This window comes from Hirundo rustica, chromosome 4 (assembly GCF_015227805.2).
Source record: "Hirundo rustica isolate bHirRus1 chromosome 4, bHirRus1.pri.v3, whole genome shotgun sequence".
NCBI lineage: Eukaryota > Metazoa > Chordata > Aves > Passeriformes > Hirundinidae > Hirundo > Hirundo rustica.
This window is the reverse complement of record NC_053453.1, coordinates 46944524-46965347: the sequence shown is the minus strand read 5'-3', so window position 1 is coordinate 46965347 and position 20824 is coordinate 46944524. Positions and strand designations below refer to the sequence as shown.

The 20824-nt window shown below is 37.8% G+C and overlaps 1 protein-coding gene across 4 annotated transcripts in view; it reads right to left on the bottom strand.

Annotated features, from left to right (window-relative positions):
* Positions 1-20824, bottom strand: part of VEZT (vezatin, adherens junctions transmembrane protein) — a 52347-nt gene that overhangs the window by 17112 nt on the left and 14411 nt on the right. For 2 of the 4 annotated variants that reach the window (XM_040061162.1, XM_040061166.1), the window contains exons 3-7: positions 16959-17048; positions 14637-14812; positions 11921-12196; positions 6309-6446; positions 2131-2278 (exon numbers count right to left, since the gene is read on the bottom strand). In XM_040061162.1, the coding sequence (XP_039917096.1) occupies positions 2131-2278; positions 6309-6446; positions 11921-12196; positions 14637-14812; positions 16959-17048 (828 nt within the window). Of the gene's footprint in view, positions 1-2130; positions 2279-6308; positions 6459-11920; positions 12197-14636; positions 14814-16958; positions 17049-20824 lie in introns of those variants that run through there. The other 2 variants (XM_040061165.1, XM_040061163.2) reach the window with 2 other exon arrangements.

Sequence of the window (20824 nt, the reverse complement as noted above, 5' to 3'; positions counted from 1 at the left end):
CACTTCCAATGAAATGAACTGTTTTCTTAGTTTAGAGAACAGTAGACCATGACAGTACAGCAGCACCTTTTATGTCTAAAATGAAAAGGAAAGGTTCTGATACTTTCCTCTGCAATAATGGCCCTTATTAAAAGGGATCAGCTGTAGGATGATTATGAGGTGCAGACTGAAACTTGCTTGCAAGCATTCCAGACCAAGGAAGACAAAACATTTACTCATCATGTCAAAAATTCTTGGATGCAAACTGATAAAGTATTCCAAAAGAAAAAAGAAATCTCAATTTACAAAAGATGCTCATGAGAAAAAAGAATACATGAACGACATGAAATTAATTTGGGACACACATGCAAGACTGATTTGGCTAGGTGCAAAAATACAAAGCAAACAAATGGACAGCTATCACTCAAGTGTCCCTGAACATGTGGTACCCTAGATAAAAAATCAAAAGCTCATGCTGTAATAAGCACAAAAAAAGACCAATCCCTTCCACCAGACATAAATCACAGTCAGTAAAAAAGTAGCACACAGAAACAGTGGACTTAGGGAACTGATAATAATAATCAAAAACCTACCTGTAAAAAGGCACAATGACAAGAGAAAAGGAAATTTCAGATGTATTTATGGTTGCAAGCAGCTTGCTCTGCCAGTAACTACTCATGATCTTTGCTGACACATAAAATACTCAACCGATCTCCTCAGCTTAAACTGGTATCTTTTTCTTAAGTGAAAAATTTTCACTCTTTAAATTGCTTTACTTCAAGGACAAGGTAACCAAAAGACACATGCTACATTTGTCATATGGCTTAGCATGACCTGCATTTTAATATAAAGACAAATCCTCTCAAAGTGAAAAAAAAACTGAAGAGGACTGCACATACATCCAAGGCTCACCAGACAAATATGTCCCAAGGTTATCAAAGTATGTTATACCCACACAGGAACCTGCTTAGGACTGATGTATGTTAATTTAGCTTCGTTCAGCTATACCACACCCAGCTTGCATTGCTGGCTGTTATGAATTATCAAAAATTGAGATTTACTAGTTGTTGTGAGCTTAACTGTACCCAGAAAGCATCCTAACCAGTTTAACTAACACAAAGATCAGTTAAATTACTGCAAATTGCAGGTAAACAAAGGGTTATCTTACAAGATCAGGCTCCTTTGACTGTCTTCTCATGCTTAAAAAGAAATGGGTAAATTAGCAGACTTATATGGTTGCAATTAGAACTTCAGCTAATGAAATGCAAGGAAAAAAATCCCAAAAGCTTCTATTTATTGTAGCTCTTAGCTTACAACTAATTAGGCAGAGCGTCAAAGCTTAGTAATCACTATTACTGGTAGCATTTACTGTCAGAACAAAAGAAGTCAATTTCTATAAATTAAGAGAAAAAATGCAACAAAAGCCAACCCCATAGAAACACAGAAATCATACAATAATGGAATTTTCCATTAAAAAGACAATGCTAAAGGGGAACTGCCCTGGCAGAGGACCATTAGAGTATGGAAAGCTTGCATTCAAATTATATCTTCCTTCCAACTGACTCACACAAATAAAAAATACCTAACATCTCAAAACAAAACAGACAAAAAGACCTTTATATGGTTGTCTCTGTGTTCAACTAAAAGTTTTCCAAAGATCAAAGAAACATACTGGCCCACAGCAGCAGGGGTCCAAGCTTTTAACTTCTGCCCCTCAGTGTGACTAAATGCAGCTACTCCCTTTGGCATTTACAATTTGTGATTTTCGATGTTTCTCTTTTTATTCACGTCAAGAGATTAGATAAAAAAAGAATTACGTATAAATCTGGAAATTATTTTATTCAGCTGGGATCAGAGAGCAAAAAATCATGTTTAAGGGGATTGATCAAGCTGATTATAGAACACTGACTCGAACTTCCCTGATTTGCAGAAAAAAACCCCTAATGTTGTATTGAGTAACTTCTCTTTCTCTACATGCCCAAAGAAATGTGAATGCTGATAAATGTAGAAACCCATGATAAGAGCCTGACTGGTTACACCTTACCCTCAATTCAGTGTCCTGCTACAGGCTAGGACGTACAAGCCACAACAACAGAATGATTTTCACCAGGAGCCTGCATGGATGCATTAAGCCCTTCTGGGAGAGCTTACCTTGAGTGCAGGCAAGCTGAAGCCATCAGTCAGATTGTGTGCCTCCTCTTCAGAGACCTGCTCTTCACTCAATCCCAGACCCAGCTCCTTAAAGGGCACCACACAGATGTAGCTGGTCACGTTGTCACTCTCTGAGTTCAGAGGGTAAGTTTAGCTGGAGTTAAGGTGGTAAACAAAGCCACTTTTGCATTAAACACATAGAAAAGGAAAAAAATACTTATTAAGGTTTCTTATTCCAGGCAATTTTTATGAATGCACACAGTTTCATCCCAAATCCACCTGAATCCTTTTTAATTGAAAGTTTTGCAATCCTTATTTGAAGCACAAGTTTTAAAGGCTCTTAGAAGGATGAGAGATAAAGACACTGACAAAACACCTGTGTCAAAATACAAACACATAAAAAGAAACAAAGGAGATTGATGAAAAATCCCTGCATCCCTTTTGAATGAGTGAAACAACTTACTTCTATATGTTGAGTTTCCAAGAGATAGTTCATGTCTATCTTAAACCAGAAATTAACAGAGGAAAGAGAACACCTGTGCAAATTTTAAGTTTTAAATTTAAAGTTTATGTTATAGACTAAATTCAGAATGTGAATTCGCTGAGAGGTCTGTCTGTGGATGGACTGCTCAGAGGTCTTTACAGTAAAAGCTCTTTGACATTACAGAGAGCTCTGTGAAGAACAGGAACTCCCTGACTGTCATACCATTAACTTTATTGATTACATCACAGTAAAGACATTATGATCTTGGCAGGATGAGTGGCAAACTGATATCTATCAACACCATTCAGCACATTTAAAATCTCAGTAGAAAATGTACATTTCTAGTCCTCAAAAATGATTAAAAAGTAGGAAGCAAGTCAAATATAACTGATACCAGAAGGCAGATAATTCATAGACTAGGCAGCATTTATTTTAAAATAGCACTAATTTTAGGCTAATCTCAGGCTGGGGAGGAACAGTTCAAGATTTTTGGCTGTTTTCTAATAGTTACCCAGTCACAAAATAGTAAAATTCGTTTTAGAACAGGTATATAAGCTTATGGCCATAAGTACAAAATCACATTTGTTTCACAGAAATATATATATGTATATGTTATTATCTTCATTTAAAATACGTTATTTTCATTTATAGTTTGAGCTAGAAACATCTAGAATGCTCTCATCTCTTGCACATAAAGCCAAATAGAAGCACTTGTCTCCGGTCCAACTAATGTGTTTTCTGGGGAAACTACAAGTTCCATCCGTTTTCACATTTAATTTTCCACATGCTAAATTCTCAAAGGATTGAACTTGCAAAAGTGATTCGCTCAAGAGATGTTTTCCAGTAAAGCAGCAGAACATTGCATGAAAAAGTAATATTCTGTCCCAGGAAGCAGTAAAGCAAAGTGTCCAGGATCTAAAAAACCACATTTCTCCCTCCTTTATCCCTAATGTCCGGAAAGGAAGAAACCTATTAAGCGTTCAGACAAAACCTTGCAATGTAAATTAATTAGGATCAGAATACGACTGTTGTCACCAGCAGCTGCCTCACATAAATGGTGTCTACTCTAGATTAACCTGACAGCATGCCCAGCAGAGGGAGCACATAGGATGAGGATGGTAACTCCATCAGAAATTGAAGAGTCAGGTCAAAACCCTTCAGGACCACTCATAGAGACTACTTGTTCTCCTTGTTAGCCTTTTCCTGCAACATGGCATTTCCAACAGTATGAATGCCACAAAAAGTAGTTTGGACACACGTGGATTCTTAAGTCATGCTAAAAATAAATTCCAGGCAACATCTCAAACGCAAGGTTTGACCAAGGAGCCACTTACTCATACAGTGTCTCAGCCAGGGATTCCTAGTGGCCTTCTGCACCTCCTGCCTTGCCCTCCTTTATTGCAGTCCTTCCACTCCCATTTCTATATGACAGATGAAAGCAGAGAACTGATCCCATGCCTCCATTAGTTTCCTAAGGATTAAACATTTAGAAAGTTTAAACATATACACACCATTATATACAGGAACACACTTCCTTAGTGCACTTTGATCTACGAGTATTTTTAGCCCTAATGCCTTCTGTTTAAAGCCTAACTATCTTAGATTAGTTAAATTTTCCTATGTTCCTATGAATATATTTCATTCATCTTTTTAATTTACAGACCTTATTACCTTGAAAGAAGAGAAGGCAATGCTACTTAATAATGAACTGTCAAATCCAGAACAAAATATCAGTACTGTGAAAGTCTAGCCTCTACCTGGCTAGACACTCTTATTTTCCTACAGAAAAACAAGAATGCTAATGTATCCCTGTATGTAACAATTTAACATTCATAATTTAGTCTTCAAAAGCACATTCTCATCTAAAGACCTAACAGGAGGGCCTCAGGATCCTTGGGAAATCCAAGCTGTTCTACAAAATTCTCACCTGCTCACCAGGGGTGAGCTTAACATGTGATGAACTGGCTGGTCAAGGAAGAAACATTGCACTAAAAAATGCCCAAGTGTCTCTACTCAGACCTTTCAGCATGGCAATTTAGGCTTTTATAATCTCAAGAGGGTACTACTTTTAGTTTAGCTTACTTGTTTTCTTGTATGAACTTTCCCTCTCCCTCGTTAAAGGTATGTGTTATTCTAACAGTTCATGATGCAGTAATTAAACCTTTACAGAGAAGGAACAAGTTTTTACTAAATTTACTACAGGAAATTTGCGAATTTCCCTGTGCTCAGTGTATCTCAAAGACATGGAATGCATTTTATATGCATTCTATTCTAATGGCGTAAGATACCACTCCATTTAAAATATTACTATCCAATGTCTGGTTTTATCACTAATAAAAAACCCCAAACCACTACTGATGCCTTGACAGCAAAGAACATCACCTCACATCAAAATTCAAGCTTTTTAAGTTTATGCGGTCCAATGCCCAGGTCCTACCTATCAAAATAGTTCAAGGGAGATTCTGCATCAGCTGAGGATGAGATTATTAACACCAGCCAGTAACATAAGCTACAAGATTTCCTCCATCCAGCTTGTACAGAATTACATCAGATTCCCATGATGCAGAACCCACAAAGCTCTTAAGAATAAAAGTATTAAGCAGCTAGCACGGTGAAGGAAGCACTGCCTGAGTTACCACACAATTCAATGGAGGACAGTGCAGATAGCTTTTGAACTGGTGTGCATGACATCCTGTAAATACTTAACCCAAAGTGCCTAATTTCTAGTTCAGGCTTTCAGCCATTGCACCCTGCTATAACCTTGGATTCTGAATTAAAAGAGAAATACTCTTTTCTATGGCATTTTTTCCCATGATTTTTAGCAATACACTCTTGCTGACATGAACAAATCAGAGCAAGAATGATGTAAGAACATGCTAAGTTGTTTCGCTAGTACCCAACTGTCCCTCCACACCAAATGTAAGTAATATGATTTTTTTACCAAGTTTGACACAACTGCCTGGTATAAGGCTAAAATATGACTGCATATTTTCTCTTTTACATGGGAATAAATTTTAATTAGGGCAAAATTATTTAACTGTATTCACTGAAGGCAGCTATCTAACTAAAAGAGGGTACACTAGCCACAAGCAAATATTGCTGAACTTCTAGTTCTACTGAATAGAAGTGAGAATGATAACATATCAAGTTTGTGCAATTTGATTCACCATGAATAAAGCTGTGACCTAAAATTTTTAATTTTCTGTCACAGGTTTATCAGACTGATCTCCTTCTAACATATTTGAGATACACATTACCACAAAAGCTTAATTTGCTGCCGTTAATTTTGGTAGGAGAAAACCAACTTACCTCTGAATGCAGGGATGTTGAACGAAAGGCCATAATGATCAGAGAAGAGGATATTTGGGTGCAAGGGATATTTTGGGCTAAGCGGAATTACAAAACAAAATCTTGAAGGGCTCTGAAACACATCATCAGCACACCCAAAGCATGGGTGTTAATAATGATACAATGTTTTGTATTGAATCTTATCTCACACTGCACAGTACACAAAAAGGGAAATTTTAAGCAGGTTCCAAACCAAACACTAGCCCCAATTTACTATGCTACCTCTTCTTTCCTTTGTTTAGATATGTAACTAGATACTGTATGTTTGTAGACGTCCTGACATTGTCTCAACTGCAGGTAGGCAACATGGACTACCTGAGCTGGTGGGTTTTTACAGAAAGGATATTTTTTCAGCATGTATAGAGTAGCCAGTCTTGCAGCTCGGAAGTTGGCTCTGACGGATCGATACACAGCTTTCCGGAGGCCAATCAGGTGCTGAATAGGATGCTGTCCAGCTTTATTAAATGGGCAAGCGGCACTGACCCTGTCAAGCAAACTTGAAAAGTAAAATGTGATACAACTGTACAGATGTCCTAAAGTATTTTTAAAGAACAGTACATCAGTTTTCCTATTTCATTATTTAGACAGCTTTTTCAAACACTCAGTAACTATGAGACTAAAAAACCCCATATCATACCAATGATATATTTAATCAAAATTTCAGACAGCAGCCAGGATTCCTCAGTAAAGAGCCTTGATCTATTCTCATCTGAGTCATGGTAAAACTCCTGAGCACATTTATTTTCTCTAAAATTTTCCAAAACTGTACATTAATGGTAGACATACCATAACATTATCTCAATCAGGATACAAAACTATTACAAGCCCGCTGTCAGCTTTGGAAGCTTTAATAAACATTAATTAACATATACCTCTTTATATCCAAATCTATTCTTTCAATAACTTTTGCAGAAAAAGGTGCCTATACATAGCTTTTAATACAAAACACTATATTCTTTTAACCTTCCTGATGCAGGAAGTCTTCTAGGTGAAGAGAAATATTATTTGAGAGAGACATAGATTTTATCATCATGCAATGAATGGCAGCTGTATTTGTGAGAGCCTTGACAGGTAAACACATGAAATGTATATGCCACACAAGCATACTGGAAAATACATTTTGTTTCTGGCTATTTAGGTGAATATACCATTTAAAAGAAACTATGCCATTTGCTTATTAGAATAAAACTCGGATTGGATTTAGCACTGTAAGAAATCGCCTAATCTGGACATAGAATGAACTGTTAACTGGATGAACACTGAACAGGTCTGTGGAACTTAAAGCTCCAGCTGTATCTCTTCATATACAATCTCATGTCAAACCTGTGGCTGAGACTTTGGAAATAGCCTAGGTACACTCTACTTGCTGGGATTGCTTTTACTAGAATCAACTCAGGAATGAACATACTCTGGACAACAGGACAATCGGTTGTGATTAATTGTTTGGGGACTGGAAGCCTGCTTTTGCTCGCACCTTTCCCAGGTCACAGTGCAGTGACTTAAAAGGGAAAAGCATACAGGGTATCTGGTAAGCCTGAGGTGGGTTGCTGCATTGGTAACTATTTCTGTAGTCCATCTGACTAAAAAGCTGACCAAGTCAGCAGACTGACGCTGCTGGGAAAATGTCAGCCCTACTCCAGGTGCTTAGCTGGACTGTGGTGCACATTGACTGGAAGGAGAAATAGCTTGTGGCCTCCAGTATCAAATATGAAAACCAGAGCAGTCCACCCAGTGAGCAAGGCTGGAACCATACATCAGTATGTTTAACACCATTAACACAAGCAGATTCATGCCAAATATTGCCATATATTGAATATGCTAGCTGAAATAAAATATAAAATATCTGCATACCATTCTAAATTATGTGTTATTAAAATGGTTTATAAAACATCTCATAAACTACATTAAAATCTGAAAAAAATAAAAACAAACTGTTCATTTCCATTTCTAAATGTAAATTTAAAATGCTAGCTTTGCTGTATCTCTCACTAGGGTACACAGCCTGTAATGCAGTACATGCCAATCTCTAACCTTTCCCTAGCTTTTGAAAGTAACAACTGGAAGTGTTTATGTATAAACTCTAACATCAGTTTGTAGACCCAAGCCCATGTGAATTGTCAGAAGCAAGCTCAAAGAAAAGGAGCAGAATTCTTCTACCATAAAAAAGAGACAGAGATCTATGTTCTAATACAGCAATGGAGACTTTTCCAACTCCTATAGAGAACAAATATAGCATAACTCATGTACAGCATGTACTGCCAGTATTCAGCAAAACAATTTGCTTTCCTTCTGGAAAGGATTGTTTCAGTGCTTTTTATAAAAAAATTCTTCCTTGTTCTACTAATTAAGATTAGTAGAATCTATTATGCCTTTCTGTCAGACATGACATATCCCTAAATTTCTAGTGTTTCATTTATCTTCACAGAATCACAGAATGGTTGGGGTTGGAAGGGAACATGAAGATGCTCTAATTCCAAACCCCCTGCTATGGGCAAGGACATCTTCCACCAGGCTCCTCAAAGCCCCACCCAGCCTGATCCTGAACACTTCCAGGGATGGGTAAGTCACCACTTCTCTGAACAATCTGTTCCTGTGTCCCACCACGCTCAGAGTCAAGAATTTTTGTCCTAACATCTAATCTAAACCTGCCCTATTTCAGTTTAAAGCCATTCCCCCTTGCCCTATCACCACACATCCTTGTAAAAAGTCTCTCTCTTATCCTCTATGTATTTTAATTGGACTTACATGTTATCAAAATGTTATCAGCTCTGCATATCAGGCAGAAGAAGCAAGAAGCAAAGAAAGTCTAAGGGTAAATTTCCCCTTTTCTACAGCTCCAAACCCATTTTACTGTATAGAACAAAATATTTCTTCATTAATTTTACAAGCCAAATTTTTAATTGGCTTTCAACTTTTAACAAGATTATATAAACACATTAATAAAAATCTATTACTGCAGTCCTCTAAAGATGCTAATATAGATCCATAGATGTATTAAGCTCACACAATTAATTCTAGTTTAAAATACAGTAAAAAGAAATTAATTATTTTGGTGACAAGCAAGGGAATAAACACTTGCTTCTTACTGCTGCATCCTTTCATTATGTATTCCCTCAGTTCTTGCTTTATGACGTGCAAGACAATGGGCACACTTCATTACCCTCAGAAATTCCAGGCTGCAACCTGTGACCAGGCTTCATTTGGCTAATTGCAAATGAAGCAATTAGACAGAAATACTGCCCTTCTGCCTGAGTAGAGTACTGCCCTACCTTTGCTCCACAATTTCTGTAATTCAGGCTACCCGGGTAAGGTCTTGGCCATCTCTGCATCACAGAGCTGGTACCACGCAGACACACCTGAAATTCCACCAGAGAGTTAAACCCTTCCAAAGGCCATGATGGAATCAGAATATCAAGTTGTCTTTGAGAGCAGCTAATGTAAGAGAAGCCAGACAGGATGACAGAATCACAGAATAGTTAAGACTGAAAGGGACCACTGGAGGCCATCTAATCCAAGCTCCCTGTTCAAGTTCTTAGTTCCTGATCTATTTGGCTGCAGTCAATTTTACTGGGTGGGAGGGGAATGAAGGCAAAAGGATGTTTGACTATCTATTTGAGTATAGCACTCACTATCACAGAGTAGTAAACCACTTAACCTATAGAGAACTGACCAAAACCTCATCAGTAATAATCTACCACTTACAGACACAGTCCAGTATCAATTAGTAAGGGGAAGATAGGGTAGAAGAAAGCAAAGCCATAGATATTTCAATGGATGTGTAAATTAGCCTATGAGAACAGCAATGGATGGTGTCATGGGGAGGAAAACCAACAGTGGAGCACAAGGAACTCCAGGCCAAAGCTTGCAGACCTGGACTTGTCCTGTCAGAGTTCAGCTAAGTACAACCAGTCAAAGTCTGAACTTGGTGCTATTTAAATGACAGCCTCAGTACCTTTCTACTCATGACATGGTCAATGCACAGGCCAAACTATGCTGAGGTCGCAGTACCTTAAAACAGCTGCATATGTATCACTGACCAGGATGTTGTACCTGATTGAAGTCTCATTCCTTCAAAGATGTAAAATAACACACAAGGATACTCAGTAACTTTTCAAATGCAACCATTTCAATTGCCATGAGGCTTTCTCTGAAAAAGCACTAAGATTCTGATAACCTTTACTACAGGAGAACATACTAAACTTTGTTCTGCTGAGGTTTACTGTAGAAAATTCTAGGAAAAAAAAAAAAAAAAGGGAAAACTAGCATTTTGGATCGTACTCAAAGAGGTACCCAAAGCAAAGAATTTCACACTGCCCTGTGCAGCAACACCTCCTGCACATGTGGATGCAGCAAAGGACACTCGAGTTAGAACTTCCCCTAGGCTAAACCAACCCAAAACGTGTACAGCAATGACTTCTTTATACTGTACAGTTATTCCAGTGAGGATGCTGGCACGGTCAGACTTCTCCCACTCCATCCATATACCAAAGTCTTTTGAAAATCTTGCCAAAGTTTCAAGTAAAGAAGCTATTAGATCAAACATCAGCTTAAAGACCAGTCTGTTTTTTGTTAATGTTATCTAAGATATGTAGTAAAAGAACAAGGCAGCAGCAATTTAGACATTGACCACAAGTTCATTTGCTTAAACTTAGGCAAAAATCCAAATGTTTTTCTAATCTGTAATTTGGACAAGCCTGAACAATAATTTCTTTTAAGAACCCTTTTGCAAAGATAAGACTGCTTGTTGCTCAAATATATGCTTCTTCAGCAAAAATACAGACCAAAACAAAAACCACATAGTTAGGCAGACTGAAGATATGCTTATGCATTCTAAAGGGAGAATGCAACATTTCTTCAGTGAAATACACTGAAGGTATCTCTAGCTAAAAAAAAAAAAAAAAAATCCAGAATTTTAACTCTAAAGTTGCACACCTGCACGTAAGAACATGTGTCTGAATGTAGAATAGTTGGTCTGGCACAGATAAACGTCTTGTTCTTGTTGCCCACAAGGGAACTTTTGGTGGGTTTTGTTTGTTTGTTTTGTTGTTGTTGTGTGGGGTTTTTGTTTTGTTTTTGGTTTTGCTTTGTTTTGGTTTGTTTTGTTTTTTCAGAAAGAAGTTGACTGTATTTTAGGTGTTGGTGTTTCCCACCTCCTTTAGCCTTAAGCGGAATTGGCACACATATGGGTTCATCATAGGTGGCTACAATGCAAAAGCATTCATGGCAATGAGAGTACACAGAAACAGGCCTGTTGGCTTTGGAATCACTGCATACACTGAACACTTTTTGATGTCCTTTAAGAGCAAATCAGCAGAACTTATCAAATAACTACAAGAGCTAAATAATCAGAAACACTTTTGCATCCCTTAAGTGGAAGAGAGGCAAATTCAACAGTAAATAATTTAAGAATCTACATATTTCAACAATTTTATGCAAGAAAAAAGACTAATGTTAACTTTACTTCAGGTGGGAAATAATGTTTGATGGTTTTTGCCGATTACTGAGTTCTCACTACTTCAGACATATTTGTTATATAAAAATACAATGCTTTTCATGTAATCCTGTTTTCTAAAATATAAGCGACTACTTGCAGATTGTTTTATTTACATCAATTTGGTAATGTAAGATTAAAAAAACACTCTAAATGACTCTACAAAATAGTTAACTTAGTTCAAAGTCCATTTGTTCATATATTTCATTGCTAGCAACACAGGATATTCAAAGGCATATGAGTTTTGTGAGACTTAATTCCCCTTCAGGATGCAGGGATGTTAGAATTGCTGGAATACATACTTTTAGTATGAATAGTAATTATACTATTTCATGTAAATTAAAACCTTGAAGCATTATGTTTTTCAGTAATTCCACTTGTTATGGGAGACATTGTAACAAGACAATTTTAGACGACAGCTGGTTTGAATGGATCTGTGTATTAAATAAAGTGAAATACAGACTCACAGGGTAAATCCTCTGGAAATCACTTCAGTCTCTTGAATCAGTCGCAGAGCTTTTCTGACGAGGTTAGTAAAGGCTCGGCTATTTGCCACTGTTTCTTCCAGCTGGATACAGTACTTTCGCAGGGACATTTGCAGCTGGGCCGTCCTCCAGGTGCCCCACACTCTAAAGGCTGCATAGAGCAGCAGCGCCGGTCCGCACAGCAGCCATGATGCTTCCGTCCACCGCGAAGGAAACATAAGCAGTGCACTTACAAAGGCAAGGAACAGCGAGACATCCCTGCAAGCACACACAGTACCACCAGCCACACGTTACTGAGGGCAAACAAGCGGGAAAATTACCAATTACAATTGAGATTATAACATCTATTGTGGGGCTTTTATGTAGTACCTGAAGGGAGCTCTAAACACTGAAAACTCCTTGAGACAGGTTTAGATGAAAATGTACATGATATTACTTGGCTGGTACACTCTAAGGAAACCTTTCTTCGGCTTTTTTACAGCACGAATAGGAGAGTAATGTACCACTTTGAAACGTCAGTTTCTCTTATACATATGACTTAAAAAAACATAGAAAAGAAGATTTAAAAAAAAAAAAAAAAACAAAACTGACAACTCAGCATTTTAAGCCAGGGCGTTTAGGTAGTGTAGTATCTGTACTTCCAAGTTCAAGAGTGCAGTACGGAAGGGCATGTTTCTTTTGGTAGCAAATCCTTCAGTTACTGCCAGCTGTGTTTTTTTCTAGAGTCTGACTCATTTAATTTGGACACCAATGCACCACTAGTTTCTAACACAATTTTATAAAGATGGCTTGCATATTCACTTAAAATAATTTGGCACCTTTTGGAAATCCTTAAAGAACAGAGTTCCTAGTATCTCGGTTATTTCTCAAAGACATCTAAAAGCTTCTAAAGTTGTTAGTTTCATCTATAAAAATACAACATAAATAAGTAACTACTAGAAAATACACTGCATTTCATACACATTATTACATGGTTTTGTAAAATAATCACAATCTTCAGAGAGATGGATGGGATACCAGCTTCAAGGTGCATTACAACTATACTTTTCCAGAATGTTTTCAATGAAAAACATTTTTTTCCTTCATCCCTTAAAGCTGTGTAGGTTTGGAAGTATTCACATAAAGTATTTTTTCATTTCTAAAATAAGGCACAAACTCTGGGTTTCTATTTCCTGGCTGGTTTTGTAGTCAAATTTCAACCATCTTTACAAGTGTTAACTCTTTAGGGCTACTGGCTACTGAGAGGTTTCAGTAAGGTCCATTAAAATACTGCAAGTATGTAACTACCTCTAAAAGAGACAGACACACAGTCTTTAACTTCCTTGGTACATTAAAAAATAAAGTCCCACAAATAAAATAAATCAAATCACAACAATGAAAGACTAGAAGGGATTTAACAGCTCACTTTGTTCATTTTAAGCTCCTGGTTGGTTAACCCAGATCATCATGAACAGACCAAAGATGAAAATGGAAACTCCACAACCCATTCTATGGCTATTCCAACCCCTAAGTATCCTTAGAGTTCAAAAGATTTCCTCCAAGTCCCAATTTGAATCACTGGCATATTAATTGCACTGTTCTTCCTCATATCCTTCCCTTTTCTGAACTGAACAAATGATGACTGATCACCACCTTTTAGATATCATAACACTATTCCATCCCAGAGATATGTAGATCCTTTCCTGGAGCAGTACTGCATACCCAATTATTCACCACTTGATGTTTATTAACTCAACTTTTCCTTCCCAAGTGTAGCATTCAACTTTTGTCTTTAATGGATTTTCTATCGTTTTCAAGGCATTTCACCAAGCTACTGTTGAACCCCGGTCTACGAAAACACAAACTTAGCGTCATCTGGAAGGTGAACAACATTCACAAATTTTCTAAGTGTACTTTATCAGATAAAAGTAAAAGAAACTGAATAATGCTAGGACTAGAAAAATCTGGTTCAAAAGTTCTCTTGTTTGACAGAGAGCATCAATAATGACATAACTTAAACAGCTGAGGTATGAATCTATAATAATTTTAGTGTATATATGAGAAAATAGCACTGGCCCATATTATGTGATTTTTTTTTCTACTGATTACCACATTTCAAGCAAGACACTGTCAGAACAACCACTGCTACTGTTATTATTTAAATACAGGTGGTAGTTGTTCAGATACTGCTGCAATCAGCTCCTTCAGTATTCTTGAGTAAATTCCACAAGACTCTTCTGACTTCAATGTATCTTAATGAAATATTCTGTAGTTTATTCTTCTGACAGTCTATGTTTGAAAATTAATTGCACATCCCACCTCACCTCCCCCCACCCATAATATATTTTATAAAGACCACACCAAAATAAACCCTCTTCAATTCAGTCTTCACATCATGTCTCATTATCAAAATCACCTCTATACATTTTCAGAAATTAATGAATTAATCAACTATTAGCTCTTCCTTATAGAATATATTAGTTAGGGAGTATTCATTCATGTTCATGTAGTTACCTCAGATGAAAATTCATTCTTTCAATAAAAAGCCTTATGAAAAAAACCATGCTTATACAAAAATCTGAGGATTAGTAGAATAAAGACCCAAGGACATGAGAAAAAAATATAGTTACTTTAATGTTGCATTTTATATCAAGAATGCACAATATATTTTTTGCTTGTTTTTCAGTGACTATAATGGTAAATATCCTCAATACAATACCAAATATTAGGAGTTGCTAGGGAGCGTAGTGTTGGAAGCTGTCTGTTTTCCTGTTGCTTACACTGCCCTGCAGACAGGATACTGGGGTCAAGGAATTCAATCAGTTCCACATCCTCCTGCAGCAGAACTTCCTGTTGCAGGATGGCACGGAGAGTGTCAAATCGAAATCCAACATCCTTACCACATACAAATGGGCAGGAGAAAAAACAGGCATTAGTAAAGAATATGCAAATTCTTAAAATTAAGTTGGCAGAACAAAGAGAACACCCACACACTCTACACTTTACTGACAACAATCTGTTTCCAGAGCACAGGAATGTTTCAGATATATCACAAGTAGCTACTTTTGTAATTAAAATGGTTTAACTTTAAAAGCCCTCACACTACCTAACAGTTCAGGCTTGCAGGATGTATCACACTGACTTCGTGACCTGACCTAGATAATAACAATAACTGGAAACAGGCCACAGAGTATGCCAATATATTTGCATAAGAATAAGAGAGGTACTGAATTTGTTAGAAGATCATTAAAAAAAAACAAACAGAAAATACTTTTTAAAAAAATGTCATGACATCATTTATATCATTAACAAACAAAAAAAGACTTTGAGAGAGGAAGAGAGACATTCTAATTAGTCAACAAAAAGTCACTTGTGGACACTTAATACCAGTAGGGTCAGTGTACTGGATCGAAGCCCCAAGCCAAGGCAGTGGAGTACCCTCCTGCAGGATTCTGTATCTTTCCCCCGGGAACTCCATTCAAACATGAAACAGCATAGGGCTCCGAAGGACCTCACACCTGCTAGACCTCAGGCAAACTTTAGGGAGTTACTTTATTGAGAATTTGATGCCTAAGCATTTGCTACTTTTTCCCCAACTAGAGCTCTTCAAGACAAATACGTAGCTCATGAAGACCAATACAGCCATCAGAGAAGCCCCCTGCAATTTTCATTTGCATACTGCACCAAACCATAATCACTTCAAGTTAAGAATGTCATAACAAAACCCAACAAACACTGAACATGTGCATCCCTGCATCTAGCTAATTACAGGAGAGAAAAGAGACTATTTCTGAAGTCTCTAATAGAAGCTTTTAACACCAGCGTGACATTTCACAGTACAAGATCTGTTTCATTCTGTCACTGACAGAATGAGATGCTTTATGAAACCATAAGATAGATAGTTTAGAAATTTAATTCCATGCACAGATGTCACCTTAGATAACTTTCATTCTACTTTTAATGGAAAACATTTGTTTGAGGACTGTGTGCAAGAGGAAACTCTGCCCTCCTCCGATGCATCCTGTGTCACTTCAGTACTGTACTGCAGTATGCAGCAGGACAAACATGTTTTCCATGTTCTTTGGTTGTGCCTTCATCTCAAGAAAGTAGGGCTAAAAATTGCTGTTAAGATAATACCCTCAATAGGGGAAGAGAGAGGAAGAAAAAAAAATCAATCAAAAATCAAAAAACACTAATGAGAGATTTTCAGAGGAAATTTTGTCCCCCTGAGATAAAGGAGAACTGAGATACAGCAGAACTCTGTGAGAAATGGAAAATTCTAACTTCTCATGTTGCTCAACATTTTCCTTTGAAGCTCCATTTGAAGACATCATCCCTACATCATAGCAGAGAAAATAAATCAAAATTCTAGATTCTGGAACAGCCTGACTAAAGTGACATTTGCAAGCCATACTAGGAGTGTGAAGAGTACAAGTTAAAGCAGATCTGAGACAAGCCCAGACTGGAAAGCAGTGCTGCAGAGAAAGAGCGAAGTTTGCTTTGCCTTTCACAATAGCAGAAGCCCTGTCGAGAGCAGTGTCGAAACACAGAGGCGAGGACGGGTCCAGGGCCAGTACAGCTGCACTGTGGTGGTGTTGTGCCTGAGCTAACAAGCTGAAACAGAAGGTGAAGCAATACACAGCCGAAGCTCTAGAACCTTCTGTCTTAGGTAGTCTCTACAAGACACGTGGAATTTCTCAGTCAGCATCTCCCCACTGCCTCCCACCAAAGGGGTACATACACTGCAATTAAACACATTTCAGCTTTCAAGAATTTCTTTAATTTCTGACATATTTTATTATCTTCCACATTTTGAACATCTTCAAATGTTCTGGCTACTGATACTGCTCCTGTCCTTTTGTGACCACTTTGGCACAGTAACTGAAAGCCAGAATTAGTATTATCTAAAGAATAAGTAATACTCTTAGAGCCAAAACCAACAATACAGACAAAAGATGTTGTTCAGAGGATGAGATATAGAGGAGAGGAAGACCTGTGGATTAGGAAAGGAAATGGAAAAATAAAAAAAGTGATCACTTACCAGTCGGTGAAGTATGTCATTGTTTTTCTTATATTGTGGAAAAGGAAACCAGCTTCTAAAAAATTCAACTGGTTTTGACAGGATGCCTTGCTGAAAGGAACAGAAATTACTCCAATTAAAAAACAAAAACAAAACTCAAAGCCAAAATTAAATAAATAACATCAGACAAAGCCTGTCTGCATTTGATTTTCTTGTTAACTCAGCCTCAAGTACCTGTAAGGAAGTTTCACTTACTGTGTCTGGCCTAACTTCAGAGTACACTAAGAGAACATCTGCTTCCCGTCAGTTTGCTTATGAACAAGAGAATAAAGCCTTCAGTAACCCCACCTATTTGAAGCATAATAGATTATGTTGTTCTCTTAAAAATAACTCCAGCTAAGATTAGATTGATCTCAAGCTGGCAGCTACTACATTGGTATGAAAGATTTTCTCTCTCCTGGGGGATAAAAACCCAGAGGTTCAATGATTGACAGGCTTTAGTAAAGTGAAAGACCAGAATAGGGACAAACTCTCCTCAGCAGGCCACTGCAGCTTGAGCACAAGGCTCCAGAAGAGTTGTAAGCAGAGCCAGGGAGAGTGATAGTAAGAAGAAGAAATGCCCCAGAAACTCCCTGTCCACACCACCGTGTGTGCCACCAGGTACTTTGCCTCTGTGCTGCTTCCCACGCAGCCCAAATCCACACTTTTGTCTGAGCTGTAAACATAACTTCAGATGCCACTAACAGAGGGACTCCCTCTCAGTCATCCCACATTGTACTCAAGTGTCTTCCTAAAACAAGATGCATGACAGACTTTAACCGAATAGATGCATGGTTTTGCTTCGGTCTGCAGCCATTCAATGAACAAAAAAATAGCAGCTTTTGACACACCATTCTATCTACTTTCCTCTGACTGAACTGACAGGAAATATTTTTCAAAATATTTACTTATATATATTTCATGAATTCTGAGGCCCTAGCTTAATCTTCAGACTGGTGACAGGTAACACAACCAAATAAAATGTATGCCAAAAAAGGAATTAATTGTAAAGTGCTTACATTTTGTGGCATACTATTTCAAAATAATAAAACAAAACCCCATACAGATTGTAACAGCTCAATGTATAAAAGGTGACAGCTTCTGTTTCTCCCTCTTCTTTGGGTTGTTTTTTGTTTTTTATTCCCCTCTTGTTTGTTTTTCTCTTGGTTTTCCCCCAGCTACAAGGTGGGAGATAGAAGAACGAACCCAAACAACAGGAGCTCAGAGTTTTGTAGTTAACCTGTGACCTGCCTGACAGCCTTCTGAAAGGCAGTGTAACCAGTCTGGTGCAGCAAGCCAGGGCAGAACAGCCTTAATGTAAGGAACTGTCACCCCAAAGCCCTCGTGCTTCCACAGTTTTTGAAATAACTTATTTTGGCGCCCATTTAAGTAATCTATCTCAAGCTTTCCTTTGCAAATGTCTCATCTTTCTGTGTACGGTTAGATTTTGAGATCCCTGCCACAAGGGAGTGTTTTCAGGTCAGCGAAGAGGTAAACCAGTAACAGGGATCTCATAATGATAGCTCTTCCCGAAACACTGACATCATTGTGGCCTGTTAGGAGGAGCTACCCCAGCAATTCACACTTAAGACTATGGAATAAATCCAAGGGATTGTATGTTGATGTTGCTCAAGGGCAATGACATCAATCAGAATGTCACTAACTGCAGCACTAGATTATCCTTCAAGTTTCTTGCGGAGCGGTGCAAAAGGAAATAAAATTTTCTAATTACAATTTGTAGAAAATTGAAATTAAATTAACAAAGGTCGTGCTCTGCATTTGAATTTCAGACAGGTATTTCACTGAAAAGTATTTTTCCCTGTACATTGAAAACAGGATACAGAAAGAGTCATCCATTTAATTTAAGAATATGAATCCTATCATTTTCAACTGCTTAGCTTTTGTAAGTATTTGGATTTTTATAATGAATGTTTAAAGCTACACCAAAAATAGTTTTAAACTGCTACCAGCTTACTAAACTAGACTGGAGTTACTGAAAAAAAACCAAAACCCTAGTGTGCTACATAAGCTGTCTTTTAGTTTATTCTCCATGGTTTAGTTTAAAAATAAAGATCTGAGCTTGCATAAACACTCAACAGGCAAGTCAGTGCTTGAAAATACAAACCAAGACAACCCACTGTCTCGGGCTGTGACCCAACAGAGTACAGCAGCACACTGAATTATTCACATCCTTGGAATAGTGTCTCACAGTTTGCATTCCCATTGGGAGTGTTACTGACAAGTAAAACTACTTTCACCAACACACAAGTCAGGTCATGGTGCCAATGCTTCTGGAATATTCTTACAGCTTTAGAACAACACTCAGTCAAACTCTCTGTAAACTAAATAACAAAGATGCATAACTCCTAAAATTGCATACATTAAAAATTAGCATAATATATGTACATTTTAGGTAAATTAATTTGAATCTAAAAAAGAATTCTAAGGGCAATTTCTCTTTTGTAGAGAAATTCTTCAGAAGAAGACAATGGTAATTCAATGCAATTGAATACCTTACATTAATAAGGCAGGAGCCCTAGACAAAGGCTGGTCCCTCTGCCATCCCACATCAGGGCACCTGCACAGCTACTGAGGGCTAGCCCCAACACAATCCTCAGAAGCTGCCTCCAGCACCAGCTCTGTTCCAATGACAAAACAGCATCATATCTAAGGTGGGACAAGGTGTGAGAGTATAATCAATTTAAACATTCAGATATGCACAGCAGTCTAGGAAAATGGCTGAGAAAGAAAAGATGTAAATGGGAAGTGAAAATTCTGCACAGATCAAGCAGAATCACCCAAAAAGGATTTAACTCCAGAAAACAAGTCTAGGAGCTCTAACTAGCAGTGCTTTTGAGTATCAAGTGATCATGAGACCAGGACTTTAGCTGTAAATTTCTCCACAGACTGGCACAGCCAGGAACACAGCATCTACAATTACTATGCTAAATCACTTCACCCGAATACCTCAGATGGGAGCTTAGCATTTCATCATCCCCCAGAACAGAACCTTGGAACACCTCTACAGCTTTTTAATTCAATGTTCATTAAGACCATATTCCAATCAAAAAAACTGCCAAAAAACCACCACCAAAACCACACAACCTGAGAAGTATTGTGCCTCTGCCTTTCCTTATGCCTGAACCACATGCTCTGCTTGCCAGGACAGCTAGACACAACAGAAATATTTGTATCAGTCACTAGGAACCTCTTTTTCTTCCCAGATTTTTTTTTTCAGTCCATGAAGATCCCAAAGTAGACCGCTGCCATGTCAAATTCCTGCTGTATGTCACCTGCTTTCAGATGCACAGGGTTCCAGCTTGACTGAACGTAAAAGGAGGAAACAACTCAAAGAGAACGCAATACTCCAGCTTTAACATTTTTATTTCAATAAAGTGTTTAAGGCATTTGGAAACTTGACTTTCAGAACAGAAGGAAAGTGATATACACATACTGGGAATCACTCAGTGTGGAACAGCATCTGCTCCCTGTAATCATGGTTACATCAAGCCTCAAGGAAGATCATTGTGTGTTAGAACTGTGGGTAGGTACATACTTAGAAGTCAGAAACCATTTATTTTCCAGACATTTTATCATTTCAGTAGACTAGGCCAGTGAAGGCCAAGAGAAGGGAAATGGTAACAGTCTCATGTAAAACTGAGGAAATTACTGGATAGGAATGCAAATTATTTGTCTGTATGTCACAAAAAAGTTGCAACAAAGCCTCAGATCCTCCTAGATTCAGTCTATTTTTCTAAATCTGTGGCCAGCTGCCTCTCCCTCATTTTCTTTCCTATTGAGACACCCTAACAAAATGGGATGCAGAAATCAAATGACAAAAACAGACT